At 41.6% G+C, this 18864-nt stretch overlaps 1 protein-coding gene across 1 annotated transcript in view; it reads left to right on the forward strand.

Annotated features, from left to right (window-relative positions):
- The window catches only part of LOC146785618 (arylacetamide deacetylase-like), a 343791-nt gene that overhangs the window by 126422 nt on the left and 198505 nt on the right, over positions 1-18864 (forward strand). Inside the window, exon 2 of the mRNA XM_085634881.1 lies at positions 11643-11865. Within this exon, the coding sequence (XP_085491007.1) occupies positions 11643-11865 (223 nt within the window). The remainder of the gene's footprint in view (positions 1-11642; positions 11866-18864) is intronic.

The raw sequence follows: 18864 nt of genomic DNA on the forward strand, positions 1-18864 counted from the left end.
ACTTCTCTTTGTGTCATTGGGGCTCTCATTCCCCTAATGATTTTGATTCTGTCAATGGTCACTTTTCTCAGGCCTTTCTCAATATTGTGTCCCAGATACTGGACTTCTTTCTTACAGAACTGCAATTTGGCTGGAGATACCTTCAATCCTCCATCTGCCAAGTGATTCAGTAATGCAATGGTATCTACTTCACAAGCTTCACGTGGTTTTGATGCCACAAGTAGGTCATTAAGATATTGGACCAAGACTGAATTTTCGGGCATTGTCAGACTTTCCAGAGATTTCTTTAGCAATTGATTAAATATTGAGGGGCTCTCTGTATACCCCTGTGGGATTCGGCACCATGCCAAAATCCGCTCTCCAAATCTAAATGAAAATATTGGCTGGCTGTCATGATGCAATGGAATTGAAAAGAAAGCATGACATAAATCAATTACCGTGTACTATTCTGCATCATGAGGAATCTGATACAAAATCACTGATGGATTTGGCACAATCGGACAACATGGCACAACAATCTTGTTAATCTTTCTCAAATCTTGTACTATTCTGAACTTTCCATTAGGTTTCTTCAGTCCCATTATCGGTGAATTACATGGGCTGCTCAATATTTCTCTTAACATCCCTTGCTGGATCATCTTCTCAATTAAGGGTGTTATCCCTTCAATTATTTCAGGTGTCAATCTGTATTGCGGTATGCTTGGGTAAACCACTCCCTCTTTTACAGTAATCTTTACTGGATCTACATTTCTCATCAGGCCCACATCTTCTCCAGTAAAATCCCAAACTGCTGCTTTCACTGTCTGTTTCAATTCTGGGGGTAATGCATCAGGATTACATATTGCATATGTCCCCAAAGCCTCACATTCTCTGTTATCCATGGTCATTCTGTATAGCACATCCTCATCAGGTGTCTCAAATGTTATTCCATCTGGAGAACAGAAATAGTGCAATTCATTTTGCACAGCAGATCCCTGCCTAACAGGTTCACTGGACTGGTGTCACACACCACAAATCGGTGCATGTCTGAAAATTTCCCTATTCTAACCTTTATTGGTTCAGTAAGTAATGTTTTGATCTGTGTGTTGGACACACCAACCACTTTGATCCCTTCGTCCGAGAGAGGAAGATTCTTTATATCAGCTGACCTGACAGTTGATCTCGTGGCCCCAGTATCAACTAGGAAGGTGATGCTTTCACCATTAATTTTCCTGTCTACAAAAGGTCCTGCCTGGTCTATTTCCAGAGTTGCGCCAAGTACGCACTCCTCCTCCTCTCTTCGGCACCGTCAGAAGTCTCCCTCAGAGTCACTTCCCTCATTTTTCATCCAGTACTGAGATACAGCACTTGCGCGTTTTGGTTTGATTACCTGCTCTTCATCGTAGAACCCCGATTCTTGGCTGTACTTCTGGGATCCTTTTCTCTGTGGCAAGGGTGGTTTTGGCACCTGATTCTGCTGCTTATCAGCCTTCTACTGTTGCCGATGCTGACCACACCCCTCGCTCTGCACCTGCGAATTCAATGATGAATTATCATCGTTAGTGGACGGTGGATTCTTACACTCGGATTTCCAGTGCCCCAATTTTCCACAGTTGTGGCAGGGGAACTTTTTCTATGCTTCCTCTATATTCCCTTTTCCTTTTCCTGAACCAAACCTAGGTTTATTTCCTTAGTTGTTTGCCTGTTCAACCAGCTGAGCTTCCTGTCTTTCTGCAACTTTCACCTGTGCCCACATTGCCTTTTCTTTCAGCTTTCTTTGCTTTGCCTCAGTCTCATCACTGAAGTATTTTGCATGTCTCAAAATCTCATCAATCTTCTTACTCTGCCAGTCCACGGTATGCTGCCGTATCATTTCACTGATTTCAGGCCGCAAACCATACACAAATCTGTACACAAAATGACTCGGATCCTTGTCACCCAGGTGTTCATCTCCACTGAACTGCTTAACAGCTAGTATCAGTCTTTCATAGTAAGCATGGACTGATTGTTTCAATTCCTGATGTGTTCGGTCTATTTTAACCCAATCTGTCTCCTTGGGGGGGGGGGGGGTACTTTATTTTTCAAGAAGGCCATAACCTGCTCGTACTTTTTCATTACCTCCTGGTCTGGAGCTCCTGTCTTTTGATCTCTCAGGTATTCCTTAGTGGGCAAGTCTATAACTATTTTACATTCTGCCCACAGGTCTGCTGGTACAATTATATCAAACAGACTATTCAGGTCAATCCACAGTACTTTTGACAGCTTTACAAATCTTACGACTTGTCTGTACCACTCCACAGGCTTTTCCCTTAATCGAGGGAAATCATTCGTAAATGATAAAATATCCTGTCTGGTCCATGGGACATGTACGTACCCTCCTCCTGGAATCTCTCTCATGGGGTAAGCTGTCACTGCCTTCTCTTTTTCTGTCAGGGGAAATGCTGAGTAAGTTCTATCCACTCCATCCTCTCGCTTTCGATACCATCTGTCTTTCCATCTTTCTACATCTCCCCATTTCCTTAACAAGGCAATCATTTCCTTAATCTGTCCTGTTCGGCCTGCATTGTTCAGATTCTCAATATCTTTGTCTGAAAAATCCACTCGGTATGCTTTCTGTAAAGCTTTTACCTTATCCATGTCAATTCCCACTTCACTGGCTATTCCTTTCAACCTGTCGTGTATGTTCTTTGCTCTCCATGTGATGCTCTTACATAAAAAGAGAATCTCCCCTTCCTGATAATTCTTCAGTGTTTCTGTAGGTATAGTTCCTACTATCAGTTCTTCCATTTCCATACGTAGCCTAGCTACATCCATTCCCTGTGACTCTTTCTCCTTTTTCTGTAATGTTTTCAGCCAGTCATTAAAATCTTCAGCAGTTATCACAGATTTTTCCGCACCCCCTGTTTCTGCCACCCTCTGCGGTTCCAGAATTGATCCTCTGTTCCCTTCCATACATCCAGAATTCAAACTTGAGGTAGTCTGCACACTCATTTCCCCTCCACATACAGTATGTCTCCACTGATTTTCTCCTGTTCTCCACTGTGTTTCTCCCGTTCTCATTTCTGCCTGCTCCGGAGGTACAATCAACCTATTGCCACATATGGCACCGTCAAACCATTTTCACCCGTCCTCTGCTTGTCAAAAATTGGCATAACCAGGCCTATTGTCACAGGCACTGTAACAGCCTCCAGATTCTTAGTCAGCTCCCTGATTTTCTCGGTTAGTTCAGATGTAGTTCTTGCTAGTTCTCTGGTCTTTTCATTTTCAAGTTCATTCTCTCTCTCTATCTCTCTTTCTCTCTCTCTCTCTCTCTCCCTAACTCTCTTTCTCTCTCTCTCTCTCTCTCTCTCTCTCTTTCTCTCTCTCTTCTTCTATCTCTCTCTCTCTCTCTCTCTCTCTCTCTCTCTCTTTCTCTTTCTCTCTCTGTCTCTCTTTCTCTCTCTCTCTTTCTCTCTCTCTTTCTCTTTCTGCCAGAGAACAACCGCTTTTCAGCTCAGGGGCTGTAGCCTCTGTCTTTATAATCCGCAGGGTGTTTCTCATTGGGGTAACTGCTGTTCCGACCTCTGGTTCTCTTCTATACGGGGGTGGTCTTTTGTAGAGCATATCCTCTAAGATATCATTATCAGACTCATTTGCCCCATATCTTCTGGTCTCTACATTATGTTCTTTTTCTGTACACTTTCTCCCTCCTGATTCCTCTGCTGTTCTTACAGGATATAACCCCTCGGTCATACTGGCATCTCGCCACCTTCTCATTCTGTCATGATGGGTTTCGCGATCATACTTTCGCCCAAACATGTATCTGTAACTACCCCCACCCCTCTGCTTTTCTCGTTCATGCATTTCGTCTTCCCATTCAGTTAATGCCTCAAATTGCGTCGGCCTAGGCCGAGGCTCTAGGTTCATTATCTGCTCTCGTAAGTTCCTCAGTATGGCCAGAGTAAATGAACCATGTTCTGGGAACGCTAACACTCCGTCGTCTTTAGTGTATTTCACCCAGTTATCTAACCAAATGCAGGTATGATACCCATACTTCGCAACCATAAAGGATGCCGGGGTTCTTATCGGGGGCAATAACTGTCCTTCCCTTGTCACTATGTCTTTATCCTTGTCAAACCAGGTTTTAACCTTACGGAACAAGGACTTTTTCTTCTTTTCCTCAGCATGGTAGTACATCTTTCTTATTTTCCACTAGCTGATTACTCTTACTACAGCTGTACGATCTTTTGTCCAATTGCAGCACGACTCACACCAATGCACCAATCCTGGAGCGTCTACGTCACTGACTCAGTCCGCGAATCCTAGCGCGACTCACACCAACGCACCAATCCTGGAGCGTCTTCGTCACCCTGTATGTCTCCCAATCCTAACGCGGCGTACACTAGCACACCAATCTCTGCGCTTCCTCCGTTCTAACCCACTGTCCAATCACAGCGCGGTCTTCCTGACGTCAGCAGTCGCTAAAGTCGCTTCTGCTCCTGTCTCTTCCTCTTCCGTCTACCCTTCCTTTACAAGACTACTTGGTAGACTTTCTTTCAACTTCTACGAGTCTGTTAGTTACAACATACAAACATCTCCATTGTCTGCTTCGCTAGCTACAGAACAGCAAAAGACCTTTCCCACAAGAATTCTGCCTTTCCCAAGAACAGCGCATACCTCTGCCCTACTACAGAATCGTTACTTCCGTTGATAAAGTAGCACATCCCTCTACTTTACCCTTCTAACAAGCATCAATTAACTGTTCCCCTCCGGAATGCTCCTAAGAGTTTCACAATTAACCAGAATACCTTCTCATTCACGCACTTACACACCAGAAAATGTAGTACATTCACACAGAATTCTGTCTTTCCCGAGAACAGTGAACAGTCTGTCCTACTACAGAATTATATCATACGTTTACAAAGCAGCGCTTACCTCTGCCCTGTCCTTCTAACAAGCTCCGAGAATACCTATTACTTCTCCAGCGGTAAGCTTTAACGGAAAACCTTACAGATCCCTGGGACTTAGGACCAGAGTTTCACAGATAACCTTTGCTATCATATACACTTCTCTCACACAGAAATACGTTTCTAATGGCAACACACGGCGATGCTACCTTGTCGAACCCAGACAATGCGACGCGCAACTTCAATTGTCACACGTTTTCCCTGTCTGCATATAGGGCCAACAATCCCGCCTTTTTCCGAGAGCAACACTTCCTCTGCTCTACTATGGAACTGTCACCGACTTCCTACATCCCAGAAGCCGTTCACAATACATAGAACTCAACACAACTTCAACATATAGTGTTAGTACAAATATCAATCAATAATCACCAAGCCTATATACACGCAATTTTACCAGATCAAGACAATAGCTAACCATCATTCTGCTACCAAGAAACTGGTGCAGATCAGAGCTTCCAATCCCCTCTACTTCCACGGACGGAATGATTTCACAGTCACACACGCATACACACATCATACGCTGGTGGGGCCCATTACACCAACATTCACCCTAAATCGCTCTATCCGTGCCCTGTAAAGGAGAAACACCTTCCACATATGATCTATCTAATCTGCCTGTACTTTGAGGTCAATGCGACCAGCTAGTTGCTGTGGATCTAGCAAAATACATTTCAAAGAATACACAATAAAATCAATAAACATGACTAGAAATAAATACCAGAGACAGGAATTCAAACAGATTGTTCATTTATCTAATATTTCAAGAAAAGCCAATCAAATGCAAATTTAATTTCTCTCATATTTACCTATTCTGTCTAAATGTCAGATCCTAAGTCAGAACCGGTCCTTTGTAGAAAATTAGAGTCTTCTGCCGTCATGTAGAGTCATCGTCCTCTCCGTCAGCATAGGGACCTCGCATCATTAGCTCGGGAAGAAGTGGCACTAGACCTCTCTAGTCTACAGTTATTTATACCCAAATTTACATTCTAAAAAGTAACATTTCTTTATTCAGAACGGATGAATGGCGGAAATAATGTCATCTTGGTACTTTTTGATATTGTACGGGTTATTCTCACGCATAGATTGTCCCAAATAATGAATAGAAGAATTGAATGTTCATAACTAATTCGCAACATCCACGGATGTCTCTGTTAGGTGAATTTGTTGCAAAAATGGGATCACACTAAGTTCGTATCAACTTTTCCGTCTTTCAGGGGCTTTTGGCAGATATCCCAGAATTGTCATCATGCTTATGGCTTTTCAGTTCATCGGAGGTGCAAGGTCACAGGCAGAGCGAAGCCTTTCTGTAAATTTCCAGCAACTCCAATGCAGGCTGCGGGTGGCGGCCATTTTGTGGCAGGCCACAATGGACAACTTAAAGCAAAATAGACATAAAACAGAATTACTACATAGAAATGATTGAACAGTGTTAATCCCCTGCTAATACCCTTATGTGTGTGTATTTATCTAGCCATTTGCGACATCAGAAGCCATTAATGCATATTAATTATAAGCGCAAAACATCATAACATCACATAAGCATCATCGTTTTCTGTCAGTTTGCTCACCAACTTAGTTCACTTGTTATTTAGCCATGCAATAGCATTCCCACATGTAATTCTCTTGTTAATAAGGTTGATTAGTCAATATTCGACAAACTTTTAATCATTAATAATTAATCAGTAGTACTTTTAGTTATAACATGCGAAAATGAAACAGTTATTCGGTCTTAAAGTAAAAACCCTGCTCCATCATAAGTGCAACACAAAATAAATCAAATGGGAAAACCATAAGCAGTACCAATAATACTGTGTGCCAGTCCTTTCAGAGCTGTAAGGGTGATCGTAAATGAGCAAAACTTCATTTTGCCATCATACACTTCTTTCGGTAAGTTCTTTTTTGAGCCACATCAATAATAATAAAAGAGCTTGTAAAGCGCCTGGTTATACTAGCTAGTGTGTCCCCGCGCTGCGGCCGGAGGGTGCTACATGAGAAGCGATAAGAAGCAGGGAGAGACAAGGAAAGAGCTCTATGTCTGGAAGAGCCAAGTCTTCAGTTTTTTTCGGAACATGCTTTTGGATTGTTCCATCCGCAGCTCCAGGGGAAGCGCGTCCCACGGTTTAGCGGCCAGGTAGCAGAAGGATCGGCCCCCCATTCTTATTTTTTTTATAACTGGGACTTGAACCAGCCCCGAGCCCCGAGCCCCAAGAACGTAACGCCCTGGTAGGTGTATAGGGGGACAGTAGGTTGTGAAGGTAATTCGGACCCTTCCTCATCAGGATTCGTTGACTAATGCATAGGGTCTTAAATAGAATTCTTTCCTTAACTGGGAAACAATGTAGAGTAGTTCGCGCATTTTTGGACGAGGCTCTCCTAGGAAGCATCAGGACTAGGCGGGCAGTCGCGTTTTGGATGTATTGTAATCTTTGAATGCTCTTGCTACTGGCACCTAAGTAGAGTGCATTCCCATAGTCCATTCGAGAGGTGACAAGTGCGTGGACTAGCGTTTTCCTGGCAGATGCCGGAAGCACATCTAGGACCTTCCGGAGGCCTTTCATTATGCCGAAGCACTTGCCGGCCACAGTCCTGGTGTGCTGATCAAAAGAGAGCTTAGAGTCTAACCACATCCCCAGGTTCTTTACCTGCTCCTTAGGGGTGGGGGTGGTGCCCAAAGTCTGTGGCCACCATCTGGGAGACCATAACGTGGTAGCCTTACCCACAATTAGGACCTCGGTCTTGTTGCCATTTAACTTTAAGAAGTTGTTAGCCATCCAGACTGTAAGTTCTTGTAGGTACGCGGAGAAATTAGCGGCAGCTTCCTCCTGAGATTGAGAGAGAGATACTACAAGCTGCGTGTCATCTGCATATGACACGACACTAATGCCGTATGTTTCTATGCTATCGGACAGAGGGGCCATATACAGATTGAAAAGCGTAGGGCTTAGTATAGAGCCCTGGGGGACCCCCTGACCCAGCCTGATGTCTTTGGAATAGTACGGCCCTTGGGATACTTGAAAGCTCCTGTCCTGGAGGAAGGAACTTAACCATTTCAGCACCAAGTTGGCTAGTCCACTTTCCATAAGATGCTGCAGGAGAATGGGATGGGCCACGGTGTCAAACGCGGCGCTAAGGTCCAACAGGATCAGCGCCACTTTTTGTCCTTCATCGACCTGTCTGCGGACGATTTCAGTGGAAAAAAGCAGCGCTCTGTGGAGTATGTAGCCTGAAAGCCCAGTTGCGTGGGGTGGAGTAGGTTGGCCTGGTTCATGTGCCATATTAATTGACCATTGACCGTTTTTCCACAATTTTGGCAACAAAAGGTAAGAATGAGATCGGTCGTAGATTCTCCAACTGGCTGCCACTGATCCCTGTTTTTTTTTTTAAGGGCACAACCACTGCCTCTTTCCACCTTTGGGGGACTACGCCTGTTGCAAAAGAGAGTCTGATGAGGTGCCTAAAGTAGGGAGCAAGAATGTCCATACTCTCCCTCATATTTCTCGGTTTCATAGGATCTTTCGGGGAGCCTGACTTGATGGTCAAAGCCAAGGCTTGGAGGTCATCCAAGGACGGAAGGTTAAAACTGGATAGGCAGGAAGCCTCCTCCATGCTACATGCTCCCAACCTATCGGACCTCCCATTACGTGCCTCCTCCGGGAAGGTTGAGTAGATTCTCTCTACCTTATCAGAGAAATAATCAGCTATCAAGTTGCATGACTCGACTGAACCATTACTGGGGGCCGGAGATTCTATCAAGAGCCAATAATTCTTTAAAGATCATAAACAACTCTCTAGAACTCTCTAGAAGAGTTCTCGGCTAGTTCGATCTTCGTATTGTAGTATGCAGCTCGCGTCTTCCTTATTAAAGAATGATAGTGCTTGAGACTGGTCTTATGAGTGGCCTTTCTATTTTCAGAAAAATCTACTGGGTTCTGGCCCCGGGTCCCAGCCGGCCGCGGACGGGCGCGCCTGCTGTGCGCGTCCGCTGCATGTCCTTCCTAGCATGTGCCCTAAGTAGTCCCCTCCCGCCTCCACACTAGACCGCTGACTTGGTCCAGAACCGGGAGACCAGAAGCACTATTCCTTCCTTCCCTGCCCTCCGTTCAATCGGCACTGCAAAGCCGTGATGGACCGGGGCGTGGTGGAGTTGTACAGATTTTAAGAGAGTAAGTGAATTTAAAATTTTAAAAGTGCAATTTACAAGACATTCAGCGCTGTTGTTGCCCAGTTAGTTTTACCGCGAAAGCAGCTCCCAACAGACTCTGCCAATGTCTGTCTCCGCCTCGAAGAGACATGTTTAATCTGTGGGCTTCAGCCCACACACAGGCTTCCCATTTGCTCGCTCCATCGTGAGTCTCATCTTCTTTATCGCCATTTGTCCGTGACATACATGGTCATGACTTTTCTTGTGTTTAGCCCTCCCCCAGAGCATGGACCAAGTACTTCTAAACATCCACTGCTCCTGTTTTTACAACCATTTTAGGACCTACTTTTTTCTTTATTTTTCAGCACTCTACACAGTGCTCGTGCTTTTACTTGCTCGGTCTCCTCCCACCCGCCCTCTTGCCCTGTCCACAGATCACCGCCGCCCCGTCAGCACTTTTCCCATCATTGCTGCTTCTCATTTCACCCACCTTCTCCCTTCCATCGCTGCTTGCTCTCTCACACCTTCTGGTGCTTGCCCTGTCCACAGATCACCCCCTTCCTTGTTGCTGCTTTTCCCTTCGTTGGGTTTTCCCCCACCTTCTCCCTCCCATCACTGCAAGATCCCTTGTACCTCTTGGTGCTTGCTTCGTCCACAGGTCACCCCTGACTCCGGTACTGATTTTACCTTCATTGCACTTTCCCTGTGTCCCTCACTTCTTCCCACCCACCGCTGCTTGCTACCTCTCACCAATGTTTGCCCCATTCACGGATCACCCCCTCCTCCTCCCTGTCACTGCTTTTCCCTTTGTTGCCGCTTTTTTTTCTTACTGCTTAGGTGGGTGTCCATTCCTCTTCCTCCTTTGTTGCTAGTCATTGCCCCCTCCTTCGCAATGCTGCCACTGTCCTTTCTGCAGTACTCTGACTGATGTTTTTCTGTCTATGTGCTAGCTTTAACTCGTGAAAACCGTGATGCGTTTTTTGGACAAAAAAAATCCTTTGCTCAGATTTCAGTTTTTGATTTAGTGTTTGTTGTGTCAACATGTGTTGTTTAGTATTGCCCAATATGTCTACTTTGATTGTGGATTTTTATCCTATTCGGTGCTTTATTTTGCTTTTTAGAGTGGTCCTGATAAAAATGTCCATTAGCGACGTAGGCTTTGTAGACCAGGGATTATAGTGCATGTGAAGTTACTGTTCTAGTCATCAACCAGTAGCCTGCCACTGTAAAGTAGGGGAAAGGTTGCTCTACTGTGCCCCAACCCACATGGTTCATGTGTTGTGGAGCAGAGCACCATCACCATGACTCATCAAATGACAGATACCAGGACATGTGCACATTTACTAGTGGGCACTGCACTAAGCTGTACAGTAGTCCAGTTTGAAAGGCATGGCACAGCTGATTTCTCTGGCGGATGGGACCTCACTGCAGATGTTTATTTCTTGGTCATGCTGACTCGCCTGCATATATCATAAACGAAGGCCTTTCTTTTTAATGCAATAATCTTAAACCATGGGTAACTTCATGCTACCAACGTCTGCACTTACTGTCATCTCTAGGAAAAGGTCTTATGGGTGTCTTAAACTCAGTGGCATAGCTAGGCACTCTGCCGCCCGTGGTGTTCCTTGGCTTTGCCACCCGCGGCTGTGCTGAAGAGCGGGGGGGGATGGTGCTGAATATAAATACTGCATGTAAAAGCAGGGGGGGGGGTGGAGTAGCCACCAAAACTCGTGCCCCATCTCCCCCCTTGCAAAATCACTGCTTAAATTAAAGGATTAGCACCAAAAGATGTTTCAATTGCTCAGGCACCAATAAAATAAATCTCAGAAGAAGGTGACACTATTAGTGATCTGCATTCAGAGCCCTGTGGAGCGTTTGATCCCTGCCTTGAGAACAAGCATTGGCAAAGTTAATAGGACTATTGGGCTTGTCAAGGTTTTTTTTTCGCCGTGCTATACATCACCGTGACTGCTATGCAGCATGGCTAAAAGTACAAAGAAAACGCACAATGATGCAGTCATAGCTGGCTGTGTGATAGCTCTGTTTTTTTTTACTTTCAACCATGCTGCACAGCGGACATGCTGCTGTACAACGTGAGTTAAAAAACATTGACAGTCAAATAGTACAGCTATTTTGAGATTACATTTTTTTGTTCACTTTCAGCTGCTATGCAACATGGCTAAAAGAAATAGATCAAGTCAATAGATTTCGCATAGGTGAGACCTGTTGGTGAGACCTGTTGGCGTTGTCAAAGCTTGTTTTGGTAATGTCAGCTGAAGTTTTGCATGTAGTGCGACATCATCTAGCAGATGGACCCTTTAATTGTTTTAAAGCGCAAGTTTTTATTTATGTAAAACATTCATTGTTGAAATGCCCTATATAATGCAAAAGTCGTTCGGAATTACAATTCTAACAAAAAATGGCACCCTATTTGCCTTTCTTATTACAGGTATGAAGAGATTATATGGAGCTGCAAATAAGCATTAAAAAGCATGAAATCATTTGAAATCCTAATGTGTATTTCCCTTTGACTGTGCCACTGACTGACCAACTCTTTTTTAATTCTTTATTCACAGGCTGATCTAGCCGAATTACTTGGCCTGAAACACTACATGGAAGTTGTGATGCTTCTCACATATGCTGAACAAACGCCTCCAATATCAGATGAAAATATCACAGTGACAGACACAATATTTAATAATGTTCCAGTTCGATTATATCTTCCGAGAGCAGAATCACCTAAGTTAAGAAGAGCTGTTCTTTTTTTCCATGGTGGTGGGTGGTGCATAGGAAGTCCTGGTAAGTGTTGAAGTAGAATTAAATATCAGTGTTTTGTTCAGAATTAAAATGACTATGCTATTTATTGAACACACTTGCATCACTTATACAAGCTTTATCAAGGTGCTGCAGCTCACAAGCCCATGGCGTTTACTTAAAGTAGAACACTTTTTGGAATCTGTGGGGCATATGACACAGGACTGAACAACATAAACGTATTATTAATAAAATCTTGCTTGGAGATATAATGAAGTAACTATATCTTGCAACCTCATCCATCACCATGCACAGTGATGCCATCAATTATGTAATTTCAGTTGTGATCAGTGGTGTAATCAATAATTTCAGACAATGTGTCATGAGTGTTTTAGTGTGAGACCATAAAAAGTGAATGGCAAGGGTGCACATTATAAATACTACATTTAAATATAACTGGTGAGTTTCAGTGTTTTTTACATTTAAAATTACATTTTTTAACTGTAAATTTTACTTACCTATAATGTCCCTTGACCTTTCTTTTTCAGTAAATTTCTGAGTTTAAAAAAATTATAAATTAACATATTATTGGTATACCTTACAATAACGTCACTCTAACCCCTTCTGCGCTGTGCGAATTATCCCGCTGTGCGGGTGAATTAATGAGTGGGCGTGTTTTGGACAGCCGGGGCCCGTCCTCCACACATGTCCACCATGACATCGGACATCCGGGGGCTGTCCTGAGCACCGAAGAGGTCAACCGTTGATTTTTTCAGTTAATTTCTGTGTTTTTTCAACATGAAGTTATTTATATATATATATATATATTCACTGAAAAAACCATAGGTTTCACACACGTTATAGTTAGGAATTAGCATTTAAAAAACCTTGCAAATTCACTGAGAAAACCATAGGTTTCACACATGTTATAGTTAGCTGGACATTTTACTGATAAAAAACCATTGAAATTCCCCCGTTATAGTTAGTGCAGGCAACTATAACTCACGCGACCGCAATCCTCTGCTGATGCTAATACTGTATTTAGACACTTATTTGCCCATGTCTTCTTCCATTAAATTTTAGCTATACATATATTACAAATATTTTTTTTTCATAAAGACACATATGTCATCAGCACCGCGCGCCCACTTTACGCAGTTAGTGCCGTGCACACACGGTGGGCACACGGTGCGCTACGCGCACCGCGTGCCCACGTTACGCTAGATGGGCCATGTACGCACGATGCGCTTCGCGCAACGTGCGCACATGGAGGACATATTATGCGCTTCGTTGTGAAAGTTAATCTTTTACAATTTTTATGATCTAACATATGACATGCACAAATGGAGCCCTTCGGGCACCATTTGCACACGGGGTGGGGAGAGTATGGATATTTTTAAAAAAAATTTTTTTTTTACCGTACGTGTACGGTAAGCGTAATCGGCGAAATTTTCAAAAAAAATAAAATTGCCTTTTTGGCCTTGGGGGATCTTTGGGGACACATTTATCAAGGCTAGGTGCTTAGGAGCTGTCAAAACAGCCCCTTTACTTGTTTATTGCCTTTGTTTTTCCACCCCCCCTCAGAGTGCGAGAGAGAAAATGGCGGCCGCCGCTTCCTGGTTTCGACCGATTCGAATGTTTACTAAGATCTAACAGCCAATCAGATTCGCGCTCACGCACGGCACCGTACGCGTACGGTAACCTTACCGTAAGCGCACGGTAAGCACACCGTAAGCTGCCACAGATATATATATTGATTTAAATGCTATTTTCTCAGGAACTACTGAACAGATTTACACCAGACCTACAAAAGGCACTTCCTTGACCTGAGGACTACCTCTCTGCCAAATTTCAAGTAACTCTGTTCAGCCGTTCGGGCTGTAGCTGTGTCTAAAGGTCCTATGGAAAAATGCATGGGAAAAACGCGTTTTGGGACCCCCCTTTTTTCTCAGCCCCCGCTTGACGAATCCCCCCCAGACTTTCAGGGTAGGAGCGTAGCGTAGCGCCCCACCTATTTTGAAAATTTCGCGAGGATTCGTCGACCGGCGCCAAAGTTATTCCAAATAGAATGTTGCGGTTTTCCTATGGAAACAGGGTCCTAACTATAACTACCTACTGGCGACCGCCAGTAGGTAATATATATATATATATATATATATATATATATATATATTCACTGAAAAAACCATAGGTTTCAGGCACGTTATAGTTAGGAATTGGCATTTAAAAAACCTTAGAAATTCACTGAAAAAACCATAGGTTTCAAGGGTGTTATAGTTAGCTGGACATTTCCCTCATACAAAACCCTAGAAATTCCCCTGTTATAGTTAGTTCAGCTGACTATAACTCACGCCCCCGCAATGCACTGCTGATGACGTCACATATTACATCACTCATGACATGGTCAGTGACATCACTGATGACATCACTGATGACATCTCAAATGACATCACTGGTGACATCACTGATGACGTCATCCATGTGATAAATTAGTGCATCTTCTCACACCCTAATATAACCTTTGATACACCGACTCAAAATTTCAGATGGCCATTTTGACAACCATAGATACTCCAATACCAATAACTACTCACCCATTCATACATGTCCACTCACTCACCTCTTCAGTCACTCATACTTACAGTCACTCTGTGCATTTATACACCTATATAGACACTCACACACCGCCAATCATCCATTGAGGTACTAACACATCTAGTCAGTCATGCAAATAATTAATCACAGTCCAATTTACTCACCTATACAGTTAAACACACTTTTTACCATTTTTAAATGTATTTTTTCAATTAATTCTTTTAAAAATTAAAAAATATTATTTGAACTTAATGGGTTTTTCAAACATATTTTTTTATATTTTTCAAAATATTTTTTTAACTATATGTGCAAAACTTTATTTTATATATTTTTTCCATGTTTTTGGATCCGCGCACCCTGCGCGCACCGTTCTCGATCCCTACGCGGTAGCATCCGTGCATGGTATGCGTCGGGTACGTGGTTAGTGCGTGATTCCAATGCGACCGGTACAGCCTATACGCGACACGTTCGATGTACGTAACGCGATGTTTACGCGCTTCCGCAATGCGTCATCTGCATCAATGACGCGGTGGGTGCGCGGATCCCACGAAGTATTTAACATTTAAAAAAACATATTTATGTATTTCATGTGAATATTAATTGAAGACAGACTCTAAACTAGTCTTAAAAGTAATATATTTTGACATCTAATCCTATAATTCTTTTTAATTCAATTTCACGGATGCGCGCTGGGTGCGTGCTGTGTACGCGCAGGGTTCGCGGATCCAATGTGACCTGCAAAAAAAGAGATTTGATTTGTTCATTACACTTCCTGTTCTTACTACTGAAAGACCCCACCCATTTCAATCATTCTTCTTTGAGCTTCTTTGGAGAACCACCTCTTTGGAGAGAAGAAGATTTTTTAGACTAAGTTTACACTTAGCTCTAACTTTAAAAAAAAAAATGGCTTCAGGGCAGCAGGCATTACCTGCATCACCTCATAGTTCTGAGGATGAATTTTTGCCGGAGGCACCACTCAAAAAACGTTTTTCTTCAGTGGTGTGGACATTTTTTACTTTTCCCGAGGGGCAGAATAAGACCAATGCCACCTTGGTCACGTGCAAGATTTGCAAAAGAGTGCTATCGAGAGGGGACCCTAACAAGAAATACTCTTGCGGCACGGCATGTATGATGAAGCACATGAGGACCCTTCATCCAAACAATCTTGCCAAAGAAGAGTGCCGACAGATGAGAAACACTCCTGCTCCTGCGCCATCCACCTCATCGCAGCCGAGCACATCAAGAGTGCATCCATCAGCCCAAACCTTGGACATCCATCCTCAATTTAAATTTTTAAAAGTGCAATAAGACTTTGTGCTATGGCGAGCAGTCGATCGATCTGATCTGCCACCGCCAAGAAAGTCACAGTTCCCTGAAGTTCATTGTTTGGTTTCTCCTGTTTTTTGGGGGGGGGGGTTTATTTCAGAAAAACCAAAAAAATCACAAAATTGTTAGAAAAACCAAAAAAAACATATAAAAGAATAAAGAAGAAAAAAAAAGTTATTGAAAGAACTAACTTTCCTGGTTTAAAAAAAGAGCTAAATTTCTTTGTTAGTGTGTGAAAGTTTAGATGAATGTATCTGTAGTACGTAATTGACTGAATTAATGCATTAGTAGCGTATGGTGAATGTATAAGTGCAGAACTATAAGGATGTGCTGCAGCATCACACAGTAACCTCTTTAACTGCAGTGTGCTGTAGTACTTCCGAAGCACATGGATGCAACATATGTACATAAATATGTTGCAAATCTATGCTTCTCTCTGCACGGCTGCAGCCATGTGGTGACACAGGCACCCTTGCACCATAGTGCAAGGATATCTGTGTTATGTGCTGTTTGTTTTTCTACAGGAAGACACACCTTCCTGCACAAAATCAATGAGGAAATGCATATTTCTCCTTCAATGTATGCTGAACATTTCAGCATGCATTGAAGATATAAAAATGTGGAGAAATTAAAACCATTCTCTTTGTTGTGCTTTCCTACACCAATTTTAGAATGGTGCACCATTCACACACATATCGAGATTTATGATTTCTGATAAATCTAGACATGTGTCTTGTTCTATGAGTATTAAGTGCAATCATGCACAACAGCACTTATAGAACACCCTTTCAACACAAAGTGGTCTAAATGATGAGGTTGTATTTACATGGAGTATAAAAAGTGCACAGAGTGTCTTTTCCTCTTATCTTGCACAATAACTATGTTACAAAAAGTGACATATTTCCGTTTTTAAATTTCCTTGCGAATGATAGAAGGTAAGCACAGAGTTTTGTCTGCAAAGATGTTCAAAGAAGAATGATTGAAATGATTGCAGTCCTTCAAAAGGAGAAATATTATGAACCCCTCAAATCTCTTTTTTTGCAGGTCACATGATATCTGATTATGGTCAGATTTCAAAACTACATAAACAGAGTGTTTTTAGAAACGTGTTTCAACTTTGTAGCTTCTTGCAGGCCTCTTCATTCTGCATATTGAGACTTAGTTAAGCGTACCTTCACAGTAATAGGAATAAAAAATGGTATTCATTTTTTGCTGTTTTTCATTCAAATATAAATTCTTAAAAATTGCTTATTTTAAAATTTGGATCTATGAAAGAAAAGAAAAGAAAACTTATAACATATAATAATACTTTTTTTACAACACAACATAATTTCCACAAAGTAATTTGTTTGCCTTTTTTGCTGTTCTCAGAATAAATTGAATTTCACTCGAAATAGGGATTTCAATGGTACTCATCACTTAACAGCGGGTAAAAAAAAAACAATCAGAAAGATTGTTAAAAAAAAACACAACATACTATTCTCAGTAAAATACCAGAAAATACAAATCATACATATATGAAATGCTTACAGATTAAAACATTTTATAACTTTAACTTATAAAAACTGTAAATGTTGCCGCATTAAAATGATCACCGAATAAATGACCACCAAAAAGTCCATAATTCAAAAATATACCTTTCCTTGAGGCCAAATGGTATTTTTGCACTTCTTCTTTATTTAAATTGTCTAATGGTAGTCCTATTAAATTATAATAATATATTCCTCAGAGAGTGAATTATCTTCCTAAAACTTTGGCTTTAAAAATATTAGGTAGGAATTTTGTAATTCCCTAGGCAAACGTTGTTTGAAAACCAACTGGGCATCATTAAAAAGTGTCCAGCCTTTGTCACATTTTTGATAGGCAGCGTAATGTCCAAATGTGGTGGCAGGACCATCATGGAAAATTATTGCAATTGCTACAAAAGTCCTTCCTGATATTGATAGTTGTGCTGCTACAAATTGTTTTATTAAAGTATCTAATGTTCTTCCATCAGCTGTACAACGTTGCATCATTGAAATTATGTATTTTCCATATTTTGTTAAGAATAATGTGGATAACATTTCTGATTTACATTGGCTACACTCCATGTTTTGAATTGCACCTTTCACTAATTTATTGAAAGACACTGATTTACAGTCTGGTAATGTTAAATACAGAAATCTCTCAGTTTCTACATTGGTGCTACATGCATACATGCAATTTTCACAATAATGTTCCCATTTGTAAGACAGGCCAAACATATTTTCTATTTCTACACCTTAATTTTCAAAAATTGTAAGCATATACATTAAAAATTCCTGAGCATCTTGTTGGATATTTTGTGTAAATTGTGTAGAACCAGAACACACATCCAAAAGATTACGAACATCTGAAACAGATTGTATTTTACTTCTATCTGTTGTCAATTTTTCATAAACAGAATGCAACAGAGAACAAAATCTTTTTTCCCGATTCTGCATAATTTGTGCTTGCAAACCTTCCAGATAAAAAACAACTTTGACCACTACATTAGCATAGCAGTTGACACCAGAACTATTTTCAAACTGATAACCAACAATCTCTTGAACAGTGTCCAATTTCTTTTTACCTGCAATCACAACATTATCTTGTTCTTTTCCCTTCTTGACATCTTCAGTACAGATATTCTCTAACCTTCTTTTTCGACCAACCACACGCTTTTCAAATACAGGATATTGACCTAAATTGGGAGCATACACCCTTCTTAACCTATTATACTCTTTTACACAGTTTGCATCTGCAGTAACCTTTGTCTCTTCAAAATCAATCAAAAACAAACCAGATAATGTTCTGACTCGTGACAAAGCAACATATGCCATACCCTCTTTAAATACAGTAGATCCAATGTTCACCAATGCACTGTCTACACTTAATCCTTGAGATTTATGAATAGTCACTGCATATGCCAGAGAAAATGGAAATTGTTTCCTATGGACATATAAATCTTTAACAAGCAAAAAACGAACTGAACAACGACCAATTTCTTTAAGTTCATCAATCTGATCAAATTTAATATTTAAAAATTCAATTCCTTCTTTTTTCTGATAATTCACAAAATCCACCACTTTGCCCATTGCACTTTTAACTAAACCTTTCTCTACA

Source organism: Triturus cristatus, chromosome 11 (genome assembly GCF_964204655.1).
Source record: "Triturus cristatus chromosome 11, aTriCri1.1, whole genome shotgun sequence".
Taxonomy (NCBI): Eukaryota; Metazoa; Chordata; class Amphibia; order Caudata; family Salamandridae; genus Triturus; species Triturus cristatus.